The 20,366-nt window shown below is 39.0% G+C and overlaps 1 protein-coding gene across 1 annotated transcript in view; it reads left to right on the forward strand.

Moving 5' to 3' along the window:
• The window catches only part of grm5b (glutamate receptor, metabotropic 5b), a 77,096-nt gene that overhangs the window by 16,332 nt on the left and 40,398 nt on the right, over nucleotides 1-20,366 (forward strand). Inside the window, 1 exon segment of the mRNA XM_038694192.1 lies at nucleotides 87-261. Within this exon segment, the coding sequence (XP_038550120.1) occupies nucleotides 87-261 (175 nt within the window).

Below are 20,366 nucleotides of genomic sequence, written 5' to 3' on the forward strand. Positions count from 1 at the left end.
CTTACAACACATAAAGCAGCAGAGATCCAAACACGTCACGCAACTGTCACAGAGCATATTTGCATCTGACAATGTGTTTTGTACAGGCAAAATCTGGAGCAATGCTGGAGAACAGAGCTTTGACCGGCTGCTGGAGAGACTGAGGGCCCACCTGCCCAAGGCCAGGGTAGTGGCATGTTTCTGTGAAGGCATGACTGTTCGCAACATTCTCATGGCCATGAGACGCCAGGGACTGGTAGGAGAGTTCCTACTCATCGGCAGGTCAGTGGAGTGGTATATTGCCATACGTAATGGATATAAAGACTTTTCCCCGGGAAATTACTTACTTACTAAAGTAATATAATTGAGATATGTAAATGGGTTCTTGATTCCCTCTGTTTACTTTGTATCTGTGAGTCTTGTTTATGGAGTTTTAAAATGACTGGATCAGTAACAGTTTCATTTGGTAAAACTTGTTTTAACTAGCATGTCCCACGTTACATATTCAGGAAGCTTTATTCAAACGATGTAATCCATTGGGGATTTCAGCCACTGGATGATTTGGAGGGTAGATGGAGAGGCAAAGCAGTGGCTCTGCGCTCTTCTCTAAAATAACAGTTAAGAGAGCCATTGATGATTATAAACACAGAGCTATTAACGTTAAAATAAGAGCCCATCTGGTAAATATCTACTTCAAACAAATTTCAACCAAGTTCTTTGAATAAAATGTTTATCTAGCTGGTCATTATCAAACTTCCAAGTAACTTCTACCTGGTCTTTGACCAGCAGTGCCGCTCCCACATTTTCAAGTTACTACACACACATACCCAGATGATGATTGATTGAGCCATTTGCCTCAACATCCGAAAAAACTGACATACTGTTTTAATTACCATTTAGCAAATGAATGAAAAGCCTGTTGGACCAATCACTGTAATGCGCTGAGCTGAGTTACAAATACAAATACAGACATTTCTTCTTTTGTGATCGATTTAGTTTCATAAATGTACATTCATTTATTTTGATGTTAGTGGAGGAAGTCTTTAATTCAGTGAAGGTGCCCTTTTTTTGCTGAGGAAGGCTACAGGAAACCCTGGTATACTACACAGTAGTAGCCAGGGCTTGACACTACCACTGAGCAAAAACTTTATTCTGTAGGTTGTAAGCCCGACTGTTTCGAAACTCTTGTTTGATCAGTCTGCTTTGTTTTGAAACTCTTTTTCAAAGAAATTAATTTGATTTCTTAGTGGGAAAGCAGTAGATTGTCATGCCTCTGTAAAATGGTGGAGCAGTAGTCTTTTGCCTTTATTCCATTACCAGTACCAGCTCAATTTGCCTCGACTTGACTCTACTCGACTCAGTTTTGGCCCGCCGTCCTCCGTTTTCCATTGCAGATAGTAGCCAGAGATAGTACCCTTCAATGTAGCTGGTTGTCATAGCAACAACACAAACAACTGCCGCGACATAATTTTCAATGCGACACACACACCAGCGACCCACACGCAGCTGTCTCTTGATTTAAGTTAAAACATTTCAATATTACTCAGAATGTAAAGACAGATAAGCAGTATGAAAACCTTACAGCTGTGTTTTCCTCTGCCGTTGTTGCTGCAGCGGTCTGTGTGACTGTGGCTTTCAGGCTCGGTTAGCGGGCGGCTGGCCGGCCTGGCGAGCTCCTCCCGCAGATTGCTGCAGGCTTCCCCCGCCAACACTTGCGGAGCTCCTCAACTCCAAAAACTTTCAAGCACATTTCCGCCATCACTTTTCGTAAAACTGTCAATATTCAAAATCTACACAGTTGATTTCTCACCTCAAAACTTCTCAGAAGTGGATTTAGTGGTGAAATAACATATGAAAATTCTAAAATATAAAACTTTCTGTTGCTGGCCTGTGTCTGGCACACGCAATGATGATGCAGTGAATAGTGACGATTCTCTCTGACCAATCAGTAGTCTGCTGTGTTTTCACATCACATTTTTGTAATCGCCTCAGCTTGCTTAGAATCTCGATGGAGGTGATAGTAAAAAAGTACCTGGGAGCAGGTAGAGGTACAAGTTTTCCACAATGGAAAACCAAAGAAAGTTGAGTAGAGTCGAGCTGGTACCATGCAGTGGAAAAGGGGCTTTTGTTTCGCAAACACAGAGTGGCGTTAAATACTCAAATAGACTTTACATCGAAACCGTACAGCAAGAGACATTGTTGCCTTTTATACATTTACCAAAACACACACGGACACACATGCTGTTTTCTGTTTTGGAGGTAGTTTTCACATTAAGCTTTTTTCTCACTTAGATGAATTCCTCCTACAATTCACATTCAAAAATAACCTTCCAAATGGACTGTTTTTATCTACATCTGTGTGTGTGTGTGTGTGTGTGTGTGTGTATGAAAGTTGTTTATTAGCCTCTTGAACTGTGTAATAAACATGGCACAGCACCTATGCCAGACAATATGCGGAGAACAAAATAGATTGAAACCATTATCATGTGATTACCATTAAAATGCCACAAATATTATTCTATTAAATTATATTTTACTCTTTCCCCCAGTGATCTGCGCGATGTAGCTAAATCGTAGCCAGCATCAGTTTTGTTGTCATCGCCACCATGATGCTCATTATCATCATGCTCATCTTACCCATCATCATCTTCATCTACGTCATCATCATCGTCATCCTGCCGAGAGTGAGGTAAAGTCTTAAACCATACTAAAAATACTTTACATCCTGTTAATTGGATGTAAGGAAGTGGAAAGATCCTGTCATGTGGTTAGTTGTTGTAACTATTTATAATCCAGCTGGTTTGATGGATAATGTCAGTTCAAATGATATTACACAACAATGAATTTATTATGAGTGCTAGCCTGAAGCTACACAACCAAGTAAAAGTCCACAACAGTGCTCTCCCCTCCTCTAACAATTACTATGAATGTGCCTTTGAGCAAAACACTTAACCTCCAACTGGTCCAGTGGAGCCGCTCTATGGTTAGCAGTAGAAATATATGGAAGCTCCCAAATGTGAATATGTGGAAGTGGATAAAAGTCAGGCTGGAAAGAAAAAAAAGTCATCTCAGTCTGAGTTGGAGGGGTGCAAAATTCCAGTTCAATGCTGCAGAATATTGGGGTTTGTTTCTTAGCAGAGGTAGCTGTAACAAGTCCAGTTGAAGCGTACCCTGGAGTGTTTACCCCCTTAGTGTGGTTCACTTGGGCTCGTGTGAACGTCGGATTCGAGCTCTGGTGCGGACCAAACAAATCAAAATATCAAAGCGATAGAAAAAACACTTAAAACTACTACAAGCCCACTATTACAACAAAACGTAAAAATACAACAACAACAACAATAACAATAATAATTGGCAAATTATTTTAACCCTTTCATGCATAGTGGTCACTACAGTGAAAAGCTGTTTACTTGAATGGGCTGAGGTTCTGATAGTCTAGTTTGCCATCAGCCACTACAGTGGACGCTAGTGTGTCATGCCATACACTGCCACCCTCTGGTAAACTGTTGTAAGTGCAACTTAAATTAGTCAAAACCAAGATGGCCGACGGACGGTCAGAAACGCTGAGCAGCTCAGGTAAATCTTGCCATTCCTCCAATTATAGGAGAACCCTGCTGGTAAATAAAATTTGGTAACATCTAGTAACAACTAAGTGTTATACAGTTATTTAACTTTTCAAGCATTGATTTTATGTTGGGAGAAAATTGCAATTAATGATCTGTCGACCAAATTGGACATTATGCATCCCTGGCTATATTTCAACTATAATTACCTATTACTGAGACTTTGTTTTTCTTGAAAATACTTTTTGAATGTAAATCAGTGGATTTATTTTACACTTGCAGTTTTTGTTACAATAAGAAAAATATTTTGTGCAGATTAGTTCCATTATATGAGTAACATTTAGGGTTTAGCAGCAACTAATAGAAAGGCATTCAGGATAGTGGAGCCATGTCTATCAGAATCAAGTAAGGATAATACTAGTGACAGTGATGATGATTGGCTGCCAGAAATATGAGAAACCTCAAATGCTGGCAGCAGTGATAGTGGAGCTGAGGATGCTGAGAAAGAGAGAGAGTGTGGAGTAAGAAGTGAGGTTCAATGTTTTTGCATTGCATTAAACTATATTAGAATATGTTAAAATATGTGACCACATTGGTTTAACAGCATTAAAAATATAGTTTTCACTTACTGTATAATTTTATTCATTGGTTTGTTAAAGACATATTTCTTCAGTTAAAACCATGTCCACCCTAGTGGACATGTAAAAAACTCCTTGAAAAATGTATGTTTAAAAAAATTTAATTCTAATTTTATTTTTCATGCTTAAAGAGCAATAAAAACACAAAGGAAAAAAATCCTGACAAAGGCTGTCATAATTCATGCATAAAAGGGATAATATGTAATATTTATTTTTGATGAAAGTCTGCACCTTTTATTGAAGTTTTTTTATGTATGTAGCATTCACGGAGATCCACACGGATTCTGTAAACATAAGCTGCTATTAATAATAGGCCTTTTGCAAGGGCTAACTTTTGACTACATGTTTGCAATAACTTCACTGGTCCACTGTGATAAGACTGTCTGATGGAGAGTTTCTTCCTTAAAATGCCTGTTTTATCAAAATTAATTAATTATGGCTTTTGTTTACAATTTCTAGACCGTTTGAGTTTTTGCATTTGTGAACGCAAACCGGATCCACTGGAAAATTGAAAGAATGTATCATTATTGCGTTTTATTCAGGAACTGGACTTTTAGGTGTGAACCCACCCAAAGAGAGACTCAAGTAAACCCAATTTGTGGTTTTGGTGGGCCAGCAGCTGTTGAGGGTCCTTATCCTTGTTGCCACTTTGTCATGTTTCTTTTCTTGGTTATTTAGAGCACCTGCATGGAGGAGGTTGGGGTCAGCTTTATAGCATGAACCTCCCTCACATTACAATCTTCTGGTGAAGCTCACTGTGAAGGAGCACTAACACCTCCTGTTCCTGATTGGCTAAAACCATGTTGTGTGGTCCACACCACTTTTTTTGTTATACATTTACATAGCCAGGACTGTGTAGGAAAACCAGATTTTTTTCTGAGCACACGGAGAGCTCGTGAACTGTGAGGAAATATTCCCAGAATTCAACAAAAGGTCAATTGGATTACAATTACTTACTAGCCCTTTAAGGACAACAATAAAATTAGCAGTGACAACGACTGCAGGTCAAAGGAAATTGGACATTCCCAGTTAGAAAGAAAAAAGGTACTTATTATTATACAACTTATTTCAAGTATCTTTAAATTATGCAACACCATCTTGATACCAGTAGAACAGACTCCCTAATTTCATTTGGTCACTTGTCACATTAAGATTTCTCAAACTAAGTGAAAAAGCATTTAAATCACCTAAAGTTCTCACATCATTTAGCTTTCCACTTGTGTGAAGAAAATGTTTTTCTAAGGCTGAATATAGAACTTAATGGGTTGTTAAAATTTATATATTTTTTGCAGTACATTGAAGTTCTCTGGCCAGTCTGTTTTGATTAGGTTGACTAATTGAATCAGCCTTCGTCAGTGTCAGTATCATAAATGGACCAGAACTGTAAATTGGAGATGGTCACGGGTGGTACCCAGCTCACTGTGGAAGGAACTTCTGATTCTGACACTCGTTTAACACCAGGATAATTACATTACCACAAGAAGCAGGCAGACAATTTTTCAGTTACCTAGGGCAGATAACTATGATCATTAATGGAGTAGAATACCAAAAGATCTCCTGAATACATTTTTACTGTTGAGATGGGCTGCGTGCTAGATGCTGTACACTAATTTAAGATGAGTGTTTGACTCTCCTTGAATCCTGTCTGTCTGTATTATCGCCTCTAACACTGTCCAATGTGATGTGTCAGTCTTGAAATTGATCTTCTCAGTTTTTGAATTGGTTAAGTCACAGTCTGATGAATCCTTAGTTTGTTGGTTAGTTTCTTTGATCTTGATGCATCTTCCAATCTCTTACAGTGAAGTTGTTTTGAGAAACACTTGTACTGTTCCCCTTTTTTAAAGAAACACTGACAAAACATAACCCACTTCTATTAGAGCATGACTTTACCACCCTAAACATAACAGTGACATTACACTTTTAGTGAACTGTTTGAACAAATTTGTTCAGTAAATATACACTATATTGACAAAAGTTTTAGGTCGCCAGCCTTTACATGCACATGAAGGTTAATGACATCCCATTCTTAATTCGTAGGGTTTAATATGGAGATGACCCACCCTTTGCAGCTATAACAGCTTCAACTCTACTGGGAAGGCTGTTTCGGAGTGTGTTTATGGGCTTATTTGACCATTTTTCTAGAAGTACATTTGTGAGTTCAGGCACAGATGTTGGACAAGAAGGCCTGGCTCGCAATCTCCGCTCTAATTCATCCCAAAGGTGTTCAGTTAGGTTGGGGTCAGGACTCTGTGCAGACCAGTCAAGTTCTCCACACCAAACTCGCTCATCCATGTCTTTATGGACCTTGCTTTGTGCACTGGTGCGCAGTCATGTTGGAACAGGAAGGGGCCATCCGCAAACTGTTTCCACAAAATTGGAAGCATGAAATTGTTCAAAATGTCTTGGTATATGAAGCATTAACAGTTCCTTTCACTGGAACTAAGGGGCCACGTCCAACCCCTGAAAAACAACACACCATAATCCCCCCTCCATCAAACTTTACACTTGGTACAGTGCAGTCAGGCAAATACCGTTCTCCTGGCATCCCCAAACCCAGACTCGTCCATCAGATTACCATCCAGAGAAGCGTGATTCGTCACTCCAGAGAACACGTCTCCACTGCTCTAGTGTCCAGTGGCGGCGTGCTTTACACCACTGCAGCCGACCCGCTCTGTGATTTTTTGTGGCCTACCACTTTGTGGCTGAGTTTCTGTTGTTCCCAATCACTTCCACTTTGTTATAATACCACTAACAGTGTATTTAGTAGTGAGGAAATTTCACAAATGGACTTCACGGTACCACACTTGAATTCACTGAGCTCCTGAGAGCGACCCATTCTTTCACAAATGTTTGTAGAAGTATGGAGGACTGATCCTGACAAATTCAGATATAAATACAGATATAAATAAATACTCAATAAATAAATAAATAAGAATCCAATTAAATGCACAGAAAAATAAAGTAAATAAATAAATCTAGGCAGTAATTAAATTATACAAGGAGACATAAATATATATATCTATAATATATATTTTAATTAGCTTCTTTACTTATTCACCTTTGTAATAATTACTTAATCTTCAACTTTATTTATTAATTACTTCTTTTTTAAATGTAATTATTTATGTGTATGTTTTAATATTTTTGTCTGTTTTATTCTTCTGTCGCATTTTCTACCCTATTTATTTCCCCAATGGTATTTATTTCTGCCTGTCCTTTTTACATTTCTGTATGCATTTCTGCCTCATTATGCAAATGAGGGGGGGATGTGTCTCAAGGGGAGAACTTCTCCCCTTTTGGTGGACCAGTCAGACGGAAGAGCTCTAGGCCTACTCTACCTGCACACATCAACAAGCTTGCTCCTCACACAGTCAGATGGCTTCCTTCAGAGCGCTGAGGTGTTTAGCAACTCTATTTGAAGACAATACTACCAGCCATGTCTTTCTTCCCTTTTTATGTGGACGCTCTGACAGACAGTGTTTTCAATTTGCTGCATGCATGGACACAGAACTGCGATACAGGGAGAAGCACACGGTCAGCTAGCTGCAGCTAAATCTGGAGTGCACTCGTATTCAATTCCAGATGGTAAATTCAGTTTTAACAGAGAAGAGCAAGCTGACAGGCAGAGTTTGAGGCCCAATCCCTATGTCCCCCCCTAAGCCCTAAGGCCTGAACCCTTACAGACTTTTCTGATGTCACTTGGAAAGTGATTGAGTGCAAGAGGCTGTGAGGGCTCAAAATGCTGTAAACAGGAATGGGACAGCCCTTTGCCACTTTATCACGTTACCTTGACGACGCTAAAACACGTTGCACACTTTTTATTTTATGTTGTTGCCTTATTTTTAAGTCCTGCAGGCTCTTGTCCTACATGAGGAGAGGTAGCCTAAATGTCAATATATATTTGTAATTAATCAATACACTATTGTTGGTCCCGCGACCCTGTACGCAGGATAAGCGGTTGACGATGGATGGATGGATAAACTAAGTATGTCATAAAGTTATTGCATTCCTCTGACTATGCAGCATCTTAAGCATCTCGCTACCGGGCTTCCCCCGGTAACCCCCGTGTTTTACGTCATAACGCTATGAACTGTGGGCACTTCCCTCAGCCAAAGTCTGCAGAAATGCGGACTTAGGAAAAGGGTCTATAAAGGCTCAAAATGTCCGCAAGAGAGCCCTCGCACACTTGACTATTTGACAGTGGGACAGCCCTAAGCCCTCACGGACTTCCCGGGAACGTGCCTCAAAGTCTGAGTCTGTGATGGGGGACATTTGGATTGGGCCTAGAGACTCTTTTCAGTCTGTTTCTCTCTTTACAAAGACACATGTTGCAGTCTGAGAGTCTTATCTGAAGAGGGCAATGAAGTCTCAATAGTACGCCATGCGAGCACCACATATAATTATTTATACAGTATGAAAAAACAGAAGTACAGTAACTAGCCTACATTAAATCATTTCAACTGGTTAAGTGCAGTAAAGTATGATTATAAACACTACATAAATTAACCTAGCGGCTAGTGGACTTTTACTCTCCTCATAGCTTAACAAATTACATGTATTATTCATAATATTTCTTTCTCAACGCTGGTTAAGTCACTGCATCTCCTGACACAACACCACAGTTGATTTTTTTCACCCTGAATGGCATTTGTTGAAATAGCAGCTGATAACAGCAGAGCAACGAGCTGCTCCATGAGGGAGAATTTACCGTAAATACTCGAATAGGAGTGCACTCCAGATTTAGCTGCGGCTAACTGACCATGTGGCTCTCAGAAACAACAGTTCACTTTCCTGCAGTTCTGTGTCGGTATAAGTCTTTATTTTTTTGTGCATTTAATCGGATGCATATTTATTTATTGAGCATTTATTTATTTCTGAATTTATCAGTCCTCCATAGTAGAAGCAGTCAGAATTCAATGATTCAGAGGGGTGTCCTAAAACTTTTGGCAATATGTTATATGTTTTACAAGGTAGTTTGCAATTTTGTCATTTGCAAGTGATGTATATGGAACCATAGTTGATAACGGTGATACCATAAACATAATATAGAAACAAAATTATTTAGTGCTGTAAAGGAATAACATCAGGAGTACTGCCAATGCTGGTTATTTACATAAAATTGCCATTTACATTTTCTTGATTTTAAAAAAGCCTCAGCAGGCGCTCAGTGTGTTTCCGTTTTAGATTTTTATGTTCTTCACCTAGAAATAATCCTAAAAACCCACATCAGGTCCTGGGGCTAACTACCACATCACAAGAAAACTATGTCACTCTCTCTCTCTCTCTCTCTCTCTCTCTCACACACTCACACACACTCACACACACACACACACACACACACACACACACACACACACACACACAGTCTGGATTTCGAGGCTGAAGTATTGATTGCTTCTGTCTTTAATTCCTCATGGTGCCAGCAGGCTACAGACCCATTAATGAATAGCTGGGCTGAGATAAATATCTAGAACCGCAAAGGACACACAAACACTCCCCCACATCTCCACACATACACACGCACTTACCAGCACAAACCCACATGCTCTCATGTCCATTAGTTTTTTTTTCTCCCTAAATCAACTTTATAACCCCTTTTTTATCTGTCTGAAAATGAAACAGCCTGTCCTCCTTTATCAAATTCAGATGAGGTCTTATCAAAGACACAAATAATTCTGTTTGGCCGCCACTTGTAAAGTGTTGTGTGTGCATGTGTGATTATACACTGTACCAGACAAATACACAATCTACAGTGAGAGTTAGTTTATGGAGTGGATGTATATATGTATAGCTCATTGGGTCAGGCGGTAGGACCTGATGGTATTTAGCTTTTCTTTTTTTCACACATTCACACATGCTCACACAAAACGCACTGATGCACTGTCCCTCCTAGCTATAAATTTCTATCCACACCATGCAGGGCAGCCGGTGATAATAGCTGTGGCTTATCATATGGTTGACTTCACAGCAACAACATTTGTGTATTTTATGGCCAGTCATTACTGTTTGAAATATGTTTCCCTCACAAGCACTGTCTCCGTTTTACCTGTGTTATATGTCCACTCCATCAGTAGTATTTATAATAGGCTGTTTTTTCTCATTTGCAGCCGATTTCAGGGAAATATCTTTGATGAAAAGACCCAAGTTGTTAAAAAAAAACAGCTAAAACATTAGAAAGTATAAATACAGATTATACAGTTACATAATAGGTTAAAACCAATGTATGCAAGTTTTGCAATCTTACTGTTCAGGCAGTGTAGTTGCATTTCCATGGCAGCCGAGATGTAACCAAGGCTGGATTCTCTGTGTTTTTGTAAGGGGCAGATATTTCAACTGCGCTGAAGAAAGAACTAAACTGTTGAATGAACTGAGAGAGAATAGTTTGAATCAAAAGTCAAAAAGCAGACTCTCTCTGGAGATCATCCAGCGCAAGTCTGCACCCCATCTGCCTGTTGTTGCCATGGAAATATCTCCTACCATATTTGGATGAATCCAGCATAGAAGCTGGGGTGATATGTGGCGCATGCGCATGTGTTTATGTGAATGGCTATGTGCATGCGTGGGTGCATCTATATGTGTGTGTGTGACTGTCAGGAAATGTGTTTTTGTGTATGCTGGGTTTTTCTGTCATATTGAGAGTCTCATTAACTACATTAGCACTGTTAGAAGAAGGTTTATTGATAATGTGAGTGGCCATTTCAGTGAAATTCAGATCAGCTGCCCTCTCATGTCCCATAACTCATCTCTCACTCGCTGTCTCTGTCTCTCTCAGAGTCAAGCTGCTTGCGTTTTGTCAAAGTGTAAGAGTGTGAGGTATGGGAAGAGACCCTGAACTGATCATTTAACAGAGGTCAGACCCCTGCGGTGTCCCACTTCACACCACAGCTGTCTGTTAAGACTGCACTTCTGCATGGTTTTAAGTCAAGATATGTTTGAAAGAGAAGGGTTAAACGGAATCTCATGGTAAAACATCTGAGCGGCTCAAGATGTCTCAAAGCTACGCGTCTATAAAATTGATTTTTAGTGGATTGTACACCTGCATGGTAGTGCGAGGAGATCAAAGACATGGTGAGGGCAGAGCAGGGAAACGGGAAGGAAAGACTGAATGGGAAAGAAGGGATAAGATGGTTGAAGAGAGGAGAGATTAGCAGTTGAGAGCAAAGCATAGGGGGCAGTTATAGAGTGTGTGTGTGTGTGTGTGTGTGTGTGTAATGGTATTGAGATATCGGGGTAATAAAAGATTTCTTGTCAGACATGAAAAGCAAATCCCACGCAGTAAGAGAGTAATTTACGCATCATCGCTGGGTTTGGGATGTATCTGCACTTGCAAACACACACATTTACTTACATGGGCACACATTAACACACAGACGTGTTGTACACACACACACACTGTTCCAGCCTGCAAGTTCATATGGAGCTGTGTAACGTTTGCTAGTATCATGTTATTTTACCCTTGCTTAAAGCTGCTTCGTGTCATTTAATTGATGAAACGATAGCTCTCTGCTCTTTCTTTTCATAGCTTTGCAATAAAATAAACTGCTGGTAATTAAACATAGGGGGATATGTAGGAAAAAAATGGATGGATGGATAAAAAGGAAGGGAAACGAGAGGAGAAATGTGTACTTGTGTGAATTTGTATGTTTATAGATCGTCAGTGATTATTTGCCTACGTATGAGTTCTGTTCATCTTAGTTTATACAAATGTGTGACATGACATGTGCATGTATGCAAGTATGCCTGTGTATAAATGACTGACTGCCTGATGATGCGGTCTTATTGTGAAATCAATAGATGGTCTGTGGCTCTATGGCTTCTCTCTGGAGGCTCACTGAGGGGGACTGAACACACACGTACATACATACACACACATACTGCATGTTCTTGAAAGTGCTGCTGAAATGTGAGTAAACAGTCAAAATGTGTTTAAACTGGGTTTAAAATGTAGCATTGGAAATATGCGCAAATAACTCAAATCTTGTTCCTAATTCCCAGCAGTCTGAACAGGGGCATCTAGCTTTGGGACTGAATTATTCTCTGTGCTTTCAGGGAGTGTTTAGATTTTTGCAATCCTAATCATTAATATACCCCACACTTTCATTTTCCAAAGGAGATTTCTATTCCTTGGGGCAATGGACGAGTCCATCTGTTTTTCAAATCTTTGGTGGATTCTCAGATTGCACTGGTCTGATTTTGCAGAAAATACCGATCAGTGATCTATAAAAAGGCAAAGTCATGATATCAAATGCCGGCAAGCCTCTATTTCATAAGTAACCCAATGTAATCTCTCATACAATTCCTTTGGTAGCAAACAAAAAACTACAGCTCAAAAAATTTACCAACACAGCAGCGTGAATACTTACATCATTATACTAGCCACAGCTTGAGGTGTGCTCGAGGGTCTAGGGCTTATGGCAAATGATGTTTACAAATATTAAATGCTATCTAAATATTGTGTAAAGGTTATCTTCTTAAAGAACTACGTAGGTGACAGCTAGTTGCTGGTTCCGCTTTGTACATGTTGTTGATAGTGATCGCTCGCAGGCTCTGGTGTGGACTCGAAAAGTTTGTCTGCACTGGAGTTCCACAGCAAAGAGAGAGTCGTAATATTTCTTGTCCAGAGTAATCCTTCCTCCTGTACATCGGCATCTGAATATCCCTCGTTAGCAGAGGCTGATGCTATTTTCTGAGGTTATTTGCATTGTTACGCATTTTGAATGAGATTTTCCTACTTCTGGAACAAAATCTGGATGTTCCAGTTTCACTGTGACTCTGCAAAATGTTGCATTGGTTGATTTTTGGGGTGCTTTAACGTCAAAATTTGGCTTTTTGTTATGACTTGAAAGGTCAATTTACTGTATGCTTGTTTGAAATTGTGATGCATCTTGTTACTGCTTTATGCAAAGTGTTTTCCATGGTGATCATGTTTTGTTTTTGTTTTTTATCATTTGTTGACCCTCTAAATGCAAAGCTGGGTCTTCTTCTTCAAGATCTTCCATTTTTGTCTTCTCCGTCAGAAGAAACTCGCACAATGATTTTCATGATTTGTACACAAAACTGCAGACCAAGTGAACTCAACCAAGACTGTTTTTAACAGCAAGTTAATGACTAAAACCTTATCCCGAGCTTAAGATAAAGATCTTTACTTAATATAAAACGAAAAACTCAAAAGTCTGTTGTTGTTGACATATATGGAAGTTGTCAGAAAGGGGCCATCAACTTTCATTAAATTTGATACTTTTCCTTAGAAAACTGTTTCTCTAGTTGTTATTGACTTTTTTTTTTTGTACGGCATCAAGCATTTTTTCTGTGAATTTGAAAAAGCAAGGAATTCATAAAGCAAAGTGCCTTGGATCTCTTTCTTCCTTGGTGTCAAGTGTCAACCACATATCAAAGAATTCTGTCAGCAGGTTTATGTAACATTTTAAACCATAACGAAACTCTACCTTGGCTTTTATTTTCTGTCAGTTTGGGTGAAGTCCTCTAAGACAGCTCATCAAAAGGCTGCTGAACTGAAACTATCCAATATAATAAAATTATTCTTTATTCAACTCACAGGTCTGTCCCTTACTTTCTCTGTCAGTATAGTCTTTGTTTCTTTCTCCCCCTGCTCCAGTCTTTTTGACATTTTACTTCTCTCTTCCTGCCTTTGCTTTTCATGGAGAGGTTACTTATCAATGTTTGTTAGCGTTAAATCAAAAGACTTACAGAAATATCCAGGACAACAGCTTTCCTGTTGCTCAAAGTCTTCTGAAAGACTGTGCTCCTAAACAATTTTAGCTTTGAGTCCAGGCACCTTTACAGCAGACAGCAAAGTTGGTATGTATCCATATGGTTGTACCAGATATGGATTAACACAATAACCTGCTATTATATAGAGTATTTTCCAATCTCATGCAATAGTAATGAATACTGTGACAGTTATTTATTTTTATTTTGGCGCTGTTGCATAAGGTTATTGTGTCCATTCCCTCTAAGTCAGTGCCTGCAGTAGGATTTTCGCAGTGAATTATTTTTAATGGGATCTTTAGGCCCATTGAATAGAAATACATCATACGGGACCAAAAACCTGTGGTAAGTCTAATGCTGCATTGACCTTGTACCATTGGTACATGGAATATTGGGTATAGGTTGATTTTAGTAACATCATTTAAACAAATGACCTACCAACAACAGTTAAATTCTTGAAATCCTTTACCCTCAAAGATGTTTAACTTCCTTGTCTTACATCTGGCTTCTCTTAAGACAAATATGCAGTAAAGTGGACATTTATTCTTTTAACTTTTCATTGTTAAACTCAGTAGCAAACTGACAATTTTAGTTTTCAGTTCCCTGCCTGTCTTCCCACTCATTTACTGAACAGTGAGAGTCATGATTATGTTTCTGGAAAATATAACACAATTTATATTAAAATCATGCATTTGACAAAACTCGGATTTTTTAAAAACTGAGGAACATGCAATGATCACACCTCCTGTTTTATAATAATTACTTGTGGTTCACCCGCGGTTTGGAAGGTTTTAATAAAACCACAGCTTAAAGAACAATGGAGTGGTGGTGTCTTACATGGTTCAGTGTACAGTATTTCTGGTTGAAACTACATATTTAAGGTCTAAAAATTGGGGATAAAAATGTTAACCAATCTCATGACCTTCAAATGACAGATTATAGCAATTTCTTCTGATTCCATGCTAATCATATGAATGGCTGCTTTTAAAACTGTTTCAAAAATCAATTCTGCTGCTGCACATCCCCTTAATCTTTTTCTCTCTGTTCCACTGTACGAGATGATTAATTACTGCTAGTGATCACTCTGCAGTTGAAGAGGAGGAGAACATTGCGAGATTCAAGAACAAAAGACGTATATACAGGATTTTCTACTAGTATTCCCACTCTGAGTCTCCTGACCAGGAATTAAGAGGTTTCCCATATGTAGGGCAGACCTGTGGGCATGTGTGTGTACACACACACACACACACACACACACACACACACGAACATAATGTAGACAGACAAATGCATTTCACACACAAACATTCACATATAAACAGCCATGCAACTAGACACACCTGTATTTTGTTGCATATTATCAACATGTGCAGCATACAAAAATAAATCATAGGTATGGCTGGCACACAAACACACCTACAAACACACATTCATCCTCTTATTGCTCTCTCAGGGAATGGCCTTATCCTCTTACAGCACTCCAATGGGAAAAGTGCTGGGAATTAGAGAGGATAGGAGGGGGAGACAGACAGACAGAAGAAATAGAGAGACAGTGACAGTAGAGAAGGGAGCTAGAAAGACGGTTATCCAGAGTGAATGCATAACTGTCCTTGTGTGAATGTGTATGTTTATGAATATGTGTGTTGGTACAACAAACTGTGTTGTTTGTATGGTCTGTTGTGAGTTCTCAGTTCGGCATTTTGCTGCTCATTTTCTGAGATTTACACTGTGGGATTAAACCTACATACATACATACATACATACATACATACATACATACATGTAAACACAGAAACACACAAAGATAATCCTTTTTATAGTTGTTATTGTAACTTTAACTGTATTTTTTTACGCTGGTATAAAGTTGACATAAACTAATGACAACAAAGATCTAATCAGGACACAAATAACCCGATGTTTGCTCTCAGTACTCTTCATTCCATTTCTACACTTTCAGTATCTCTCTACTTTATTCACTTAATCGACAGCACCTTTCTTTCTTTTTGAAATACACTTCACTATGCTTTTCATCCATCACACATTTGAAAGGCTATCTGTAAAGAATTGCCCTGCTATCTCTTCTAGTGCCAGGACAGGAAATGAATTGGCCCTTAATTTAGCTCCGACTCTGAACCAGGCAAAGGTAATTAAGAGAAATATGAACTGTGATTCCTCTGAGAAATGGCAGACCCCTAGTGAAACAAAAAAATGTGAATACGGAAAAAGTGAAGCTGCTGAGTGTTTTGTCAGATATATTTTGAAATTGTTTTTCTGCTTTTGTGTGAACAGCACAGAAAAATGAGAGCAATTGAAGAAAATGGGATTACATGACACAGGCTGAGAGAGAGTGCAACTAATCCCCAGTATTGTTGGGAACTTATTGAGTTTTAAAGAAGGCAGCTCTTCGTGGCATGCAAAGTGAAACAGATGCTTGTATTGATTTATCACAATTTGTTCAGTTGCCTCAGTGTTCATGGGAATACAGAAAGAACTGGGTCATCAAATTAAATGAAAAATTAACTGTGAAATGGGTTGCCTTGGCTGATTCTCACAAATACTGTATATTGTGGATATGGGCTGGCTTACACTGGCCTATAACATGGCATTGTTTATTTCAAAATGAACAACTCTCATAAACAAGTCATTCACACAGAGAAAAACCAAAAAAGTGGTTGGTTTTGGCAGAACAATGAGCATGTAAGCATTCTGGAAGCTCAGTCATTATAGTCTCTTCCCATTCAAATACATATAAAAAACAATATAACAATATTGTTGTACTGAAGTAGCTTGTATGGTATAGGCATGTCTGAAATGTGCCATAATGATGGAAAACCTAACACACATTGTAGGATCCTATACGAACTTGGCTGTCTGAAGGCACTTGCGCTGCACATGTTTAACTAATCTCCACTAGATAACTCTGTGTTAGGGTGACTTTATGAAACTGTCAGATGATATGATTGGCTTCGATATTTAATTATTTGTAACACCAGCAAGCTTTTGACAGACAGTGATCTGCAGGTGGTGGCCAGGTTTAGCAAGCACCAGATTACAATGCAGTGAAACTTCACCTTTAATTAGCTTTGCAATCGTTTAAAACGATAACAGAGATACTTGTCACATAAACAAGTCATTTCAATTCTCTGCAGCCCAGTAAACCTATCTTTTAACAGCTATTCGACATCGAAATGTTTGTTTCAATGTTTGTCTGTGTCTCCCTCACTTTCCCTCTCTTCCGGTAAGCTCAGTGAGACGGGTGTGATGTGTGCCGCATCAGAGCCCCCGCACAGCTTGTTACCATAGCAACACAGGAGAAAGAGCGCAAGAAAATTATAGAAAGACAGAGATAAAGCAAGAGAGCGTGTGTGTGAGAGAGAAAGAGAGAGAGAAAGTTTGAGCGAGAGACAGCAGGATGTTTACTTGTGTACTATATACATGCCTCCATCTGTGCCCGCTTACTATAATGAGGGCAGTTTCCGAATTCTTCACTCAGATCCTTCACTTCTGTCCCATTAAGGTCAATTTTACCAATTGGAGACTGCATCAAATTATTTAATTTCAGATAGACATTTACATACATGGCAACACATGTATATACCTGTAACAGACTGCTCAGAGGAAAAGTTATGCTGTTAAGAAACAATGTAACACAAGTCATTAAACTGTGTTAACATCTGGGTATATACTGCAAATGGCAGCATTATATAAAATATGACCATGCACCAAAAACCCTAAACACTGTGCTCTTTGAATATAGGAAGGAGGAAGCTGTAGATCATCAGAGATGGTGTAATCCTAGCTACTGCCACAATAAATGCTGTCAAAACAATCCAAGAGACACACACCATGTGTCATCAAATCATGTGTCTTAAAATGGCTTTAAATTAGAAAATAGAAAGTCTTTAACATCATCAAATAAACATTTTCAGCCAGTGCTGATGGTCAGATAAGAATATATTCTTATCTGACCATCCACCCATTATTCAACATTTACAGAATATCAATGAATTGTCACCTTGGCTCACTGGGAATGAATACATAAAATACCCTCTCATATAGTCATGCTATCACAATAGTTTTAGGAGTGCGGCAAGACCTGTCCTCAAGAATTACTGCCAGGCCAGAGGGTCATCAGTGAGTACAAACAATGCAGGAAATTAAAAGTAAAATCAAAACATTGCCTCTAGAAATACTTTACATCGGTTGCTGCTGGAAATACAAGAATTTCATCAAATTCTTTAGCCACTTGTCCTAAAGTAATCCAGACTCTACTCCAGCTCAAATTTGTTACGTGGGAACTATAGACTAAATTGACTAAATTGTTTGATGATACGCACTGGCAAATGTCACTAAATGTGACCAACACGTCTCACTGACATCAATAACTTCTGCAAAAGAAATCCTTAAGCAGTCACAAACTCCAGGGATACAGTCTGGCCATAGAGGATGCCACGGCAAATACATTGCTGCCCAGAGCTCAGAGGATGCTTGTTAATTAGGATACACAGACAACAGAGGTGCAGATCTGTGCTCTGGGTGAAAATGCAGGCAAATATCTGCAGATTTCTTCATCACCTGTCATCAGAGTGAAAACATCTGTCCAATGATACTTTTGTAAATCCATGTGTATACTTGCATCCATAGTATGTGTACTGAATGAGTCTATACAGTCAGTTATTATGTAATTATGTATACTTGTGTTATTTTTTCCATTTGACTTATCACTACTATTTATTATTCATTTTTATGTTAATCAGCACCGCCTTGTTGTTTTCTGTGTCATATACACCCATTCATGCAAATAAAGCACATTGAAATTAGAATTTGAGAATCACAGAGAAAGAATGAGAGATAAGAGGAGAGCGTTGGTTGAGACATGTGGTACCGATGCCATGTTGGAAAGTAATTAAAGTCAAATAACATGCAGCTAATGTACTGTAGATCCGTCTAGTACCCTCTTTCTCTGACTCACACATGATTCTGTGGGCGATAAGCTGGATGTCTCGTTACTGGGCATTAGCTGCACCTCTCCTTACTAATCCTTGCTGTCAAACAGACAGGCTGGTGGTCTGTGTGGGGGTGGGTGTGCAGCCGAACCAGTATAATTATTGCCATCGTGTAAAGCAGGGAATAACTCTGACTGCTGCTTCTAAGCCACTGGCCCATCATTAAGTTACACAAGATTGTCCATTAATGGCTGTGTGTGTGTGTGTGTGTGTGTGTGTGTGTGTGTGTGTGTGTGATTGTTGCAATGAGACACATAGTCCACAAAAGTTGCCAATGCATCTTATCTGCACCTATTGCATTAACGATGGCAATTACAACAGGTTGTTGGACTAAAACTTCAGGGAAAACTAGCATGCCTTCCCTCTGCTGATCACTGTGTTTCTCACTCTTTTCTTAAGAGTGAAGACATTGTCATATTCACAGTAAAAGCCAGATAACAAGTTCTTCCTGCTAGACTCAACCTCTCTATCTGGTTACCTACAACTCAGGTCCCCACTGTCTGCCCCACACTACAGAACAGATTACTGAAACATTGCCACATATCTTGAATGGCTGCCATGTGAATGTACATAGCACTTCATGACAGAATAGTGGACCTTATTGTGAAAGATATATTAAACCATATCTCACCTTCAGTAAAAACTTGCAAACATTCATGTGTAAAACCATCCATGTTTCAGCTCTGCAATAGTAATTTTGATACTTTCCCACATGCTGGCCAATATACGTTAGAGGGCTCTAACAGCTGGGGATGCCCAAAAAGAGGTTTAAACAGCTGGCAAAGTACTGTTCTCTGTCTGCTATCATTGGCAGCCGCCATATATGGCGAAGACGTACTTACACCTGTGAGTGATATGCTGAGTATTGTGAAGATCTGTTGTATGCTGTTGGTCAAGGATTTTGTCTATGTAATTAACTGCACCTATAATGTTTGTGTCCCTGTGATTATTTCTTTTAAGTGGTCTCAAATAAATGGTAAAATGTGTGTGTGTGTGTGTGTGTGTGTGTGTGTGGTGACTTGGCTTTAGAGATTATGTTGTCTGAAATGTTGATTTGGCCTGTGAATCGACTTCAAGTGAACTTAAATTACAATATTTTTACTCTACTGTTGTACAGAATACTACATTAATATATTGTATGTCATTAGACTTTCAATTGCCAGTGTTGTTTAAGTGTCATTCGCATGATATAAGGATAAGTTTGAATTGTGTATTTTGATACTGATATATGTGCCATATGTACACTGAATGAGCCATGTGTCCCTGTAATCATTCCTTGTGTCCAGTCTAATGATCAATAACTCACATACTTACATATGGCATGTGGAGTATTGTATTAAGACTTGATGCTAACCTTTCCTTTAACTGTTGCTTCATCTGGCTTGTTTGAAATGTAAATGGCTTTGCCAAATAATGACACTACTTAACTTCAAACTCACCTTACAGTCTGG

Source organism: Micropterus salmoides, unplaced genomic scaffold (genome assembly GCF_014851395.1).
Source record: "Micropterus salmoides isolate LMB-PRFRI ecotype aquatic unplaced genomic scaffold, ASM1485139v1 Ms_hic_scaffold_3, whole genome shotgun sequence".
Lineage (NCBI taxonomy): Eukaryota > Metazoa > Chordata > Actinopteri > Centrarchiformes > Centrarchidae > Micropterus > Micropterus salmoides.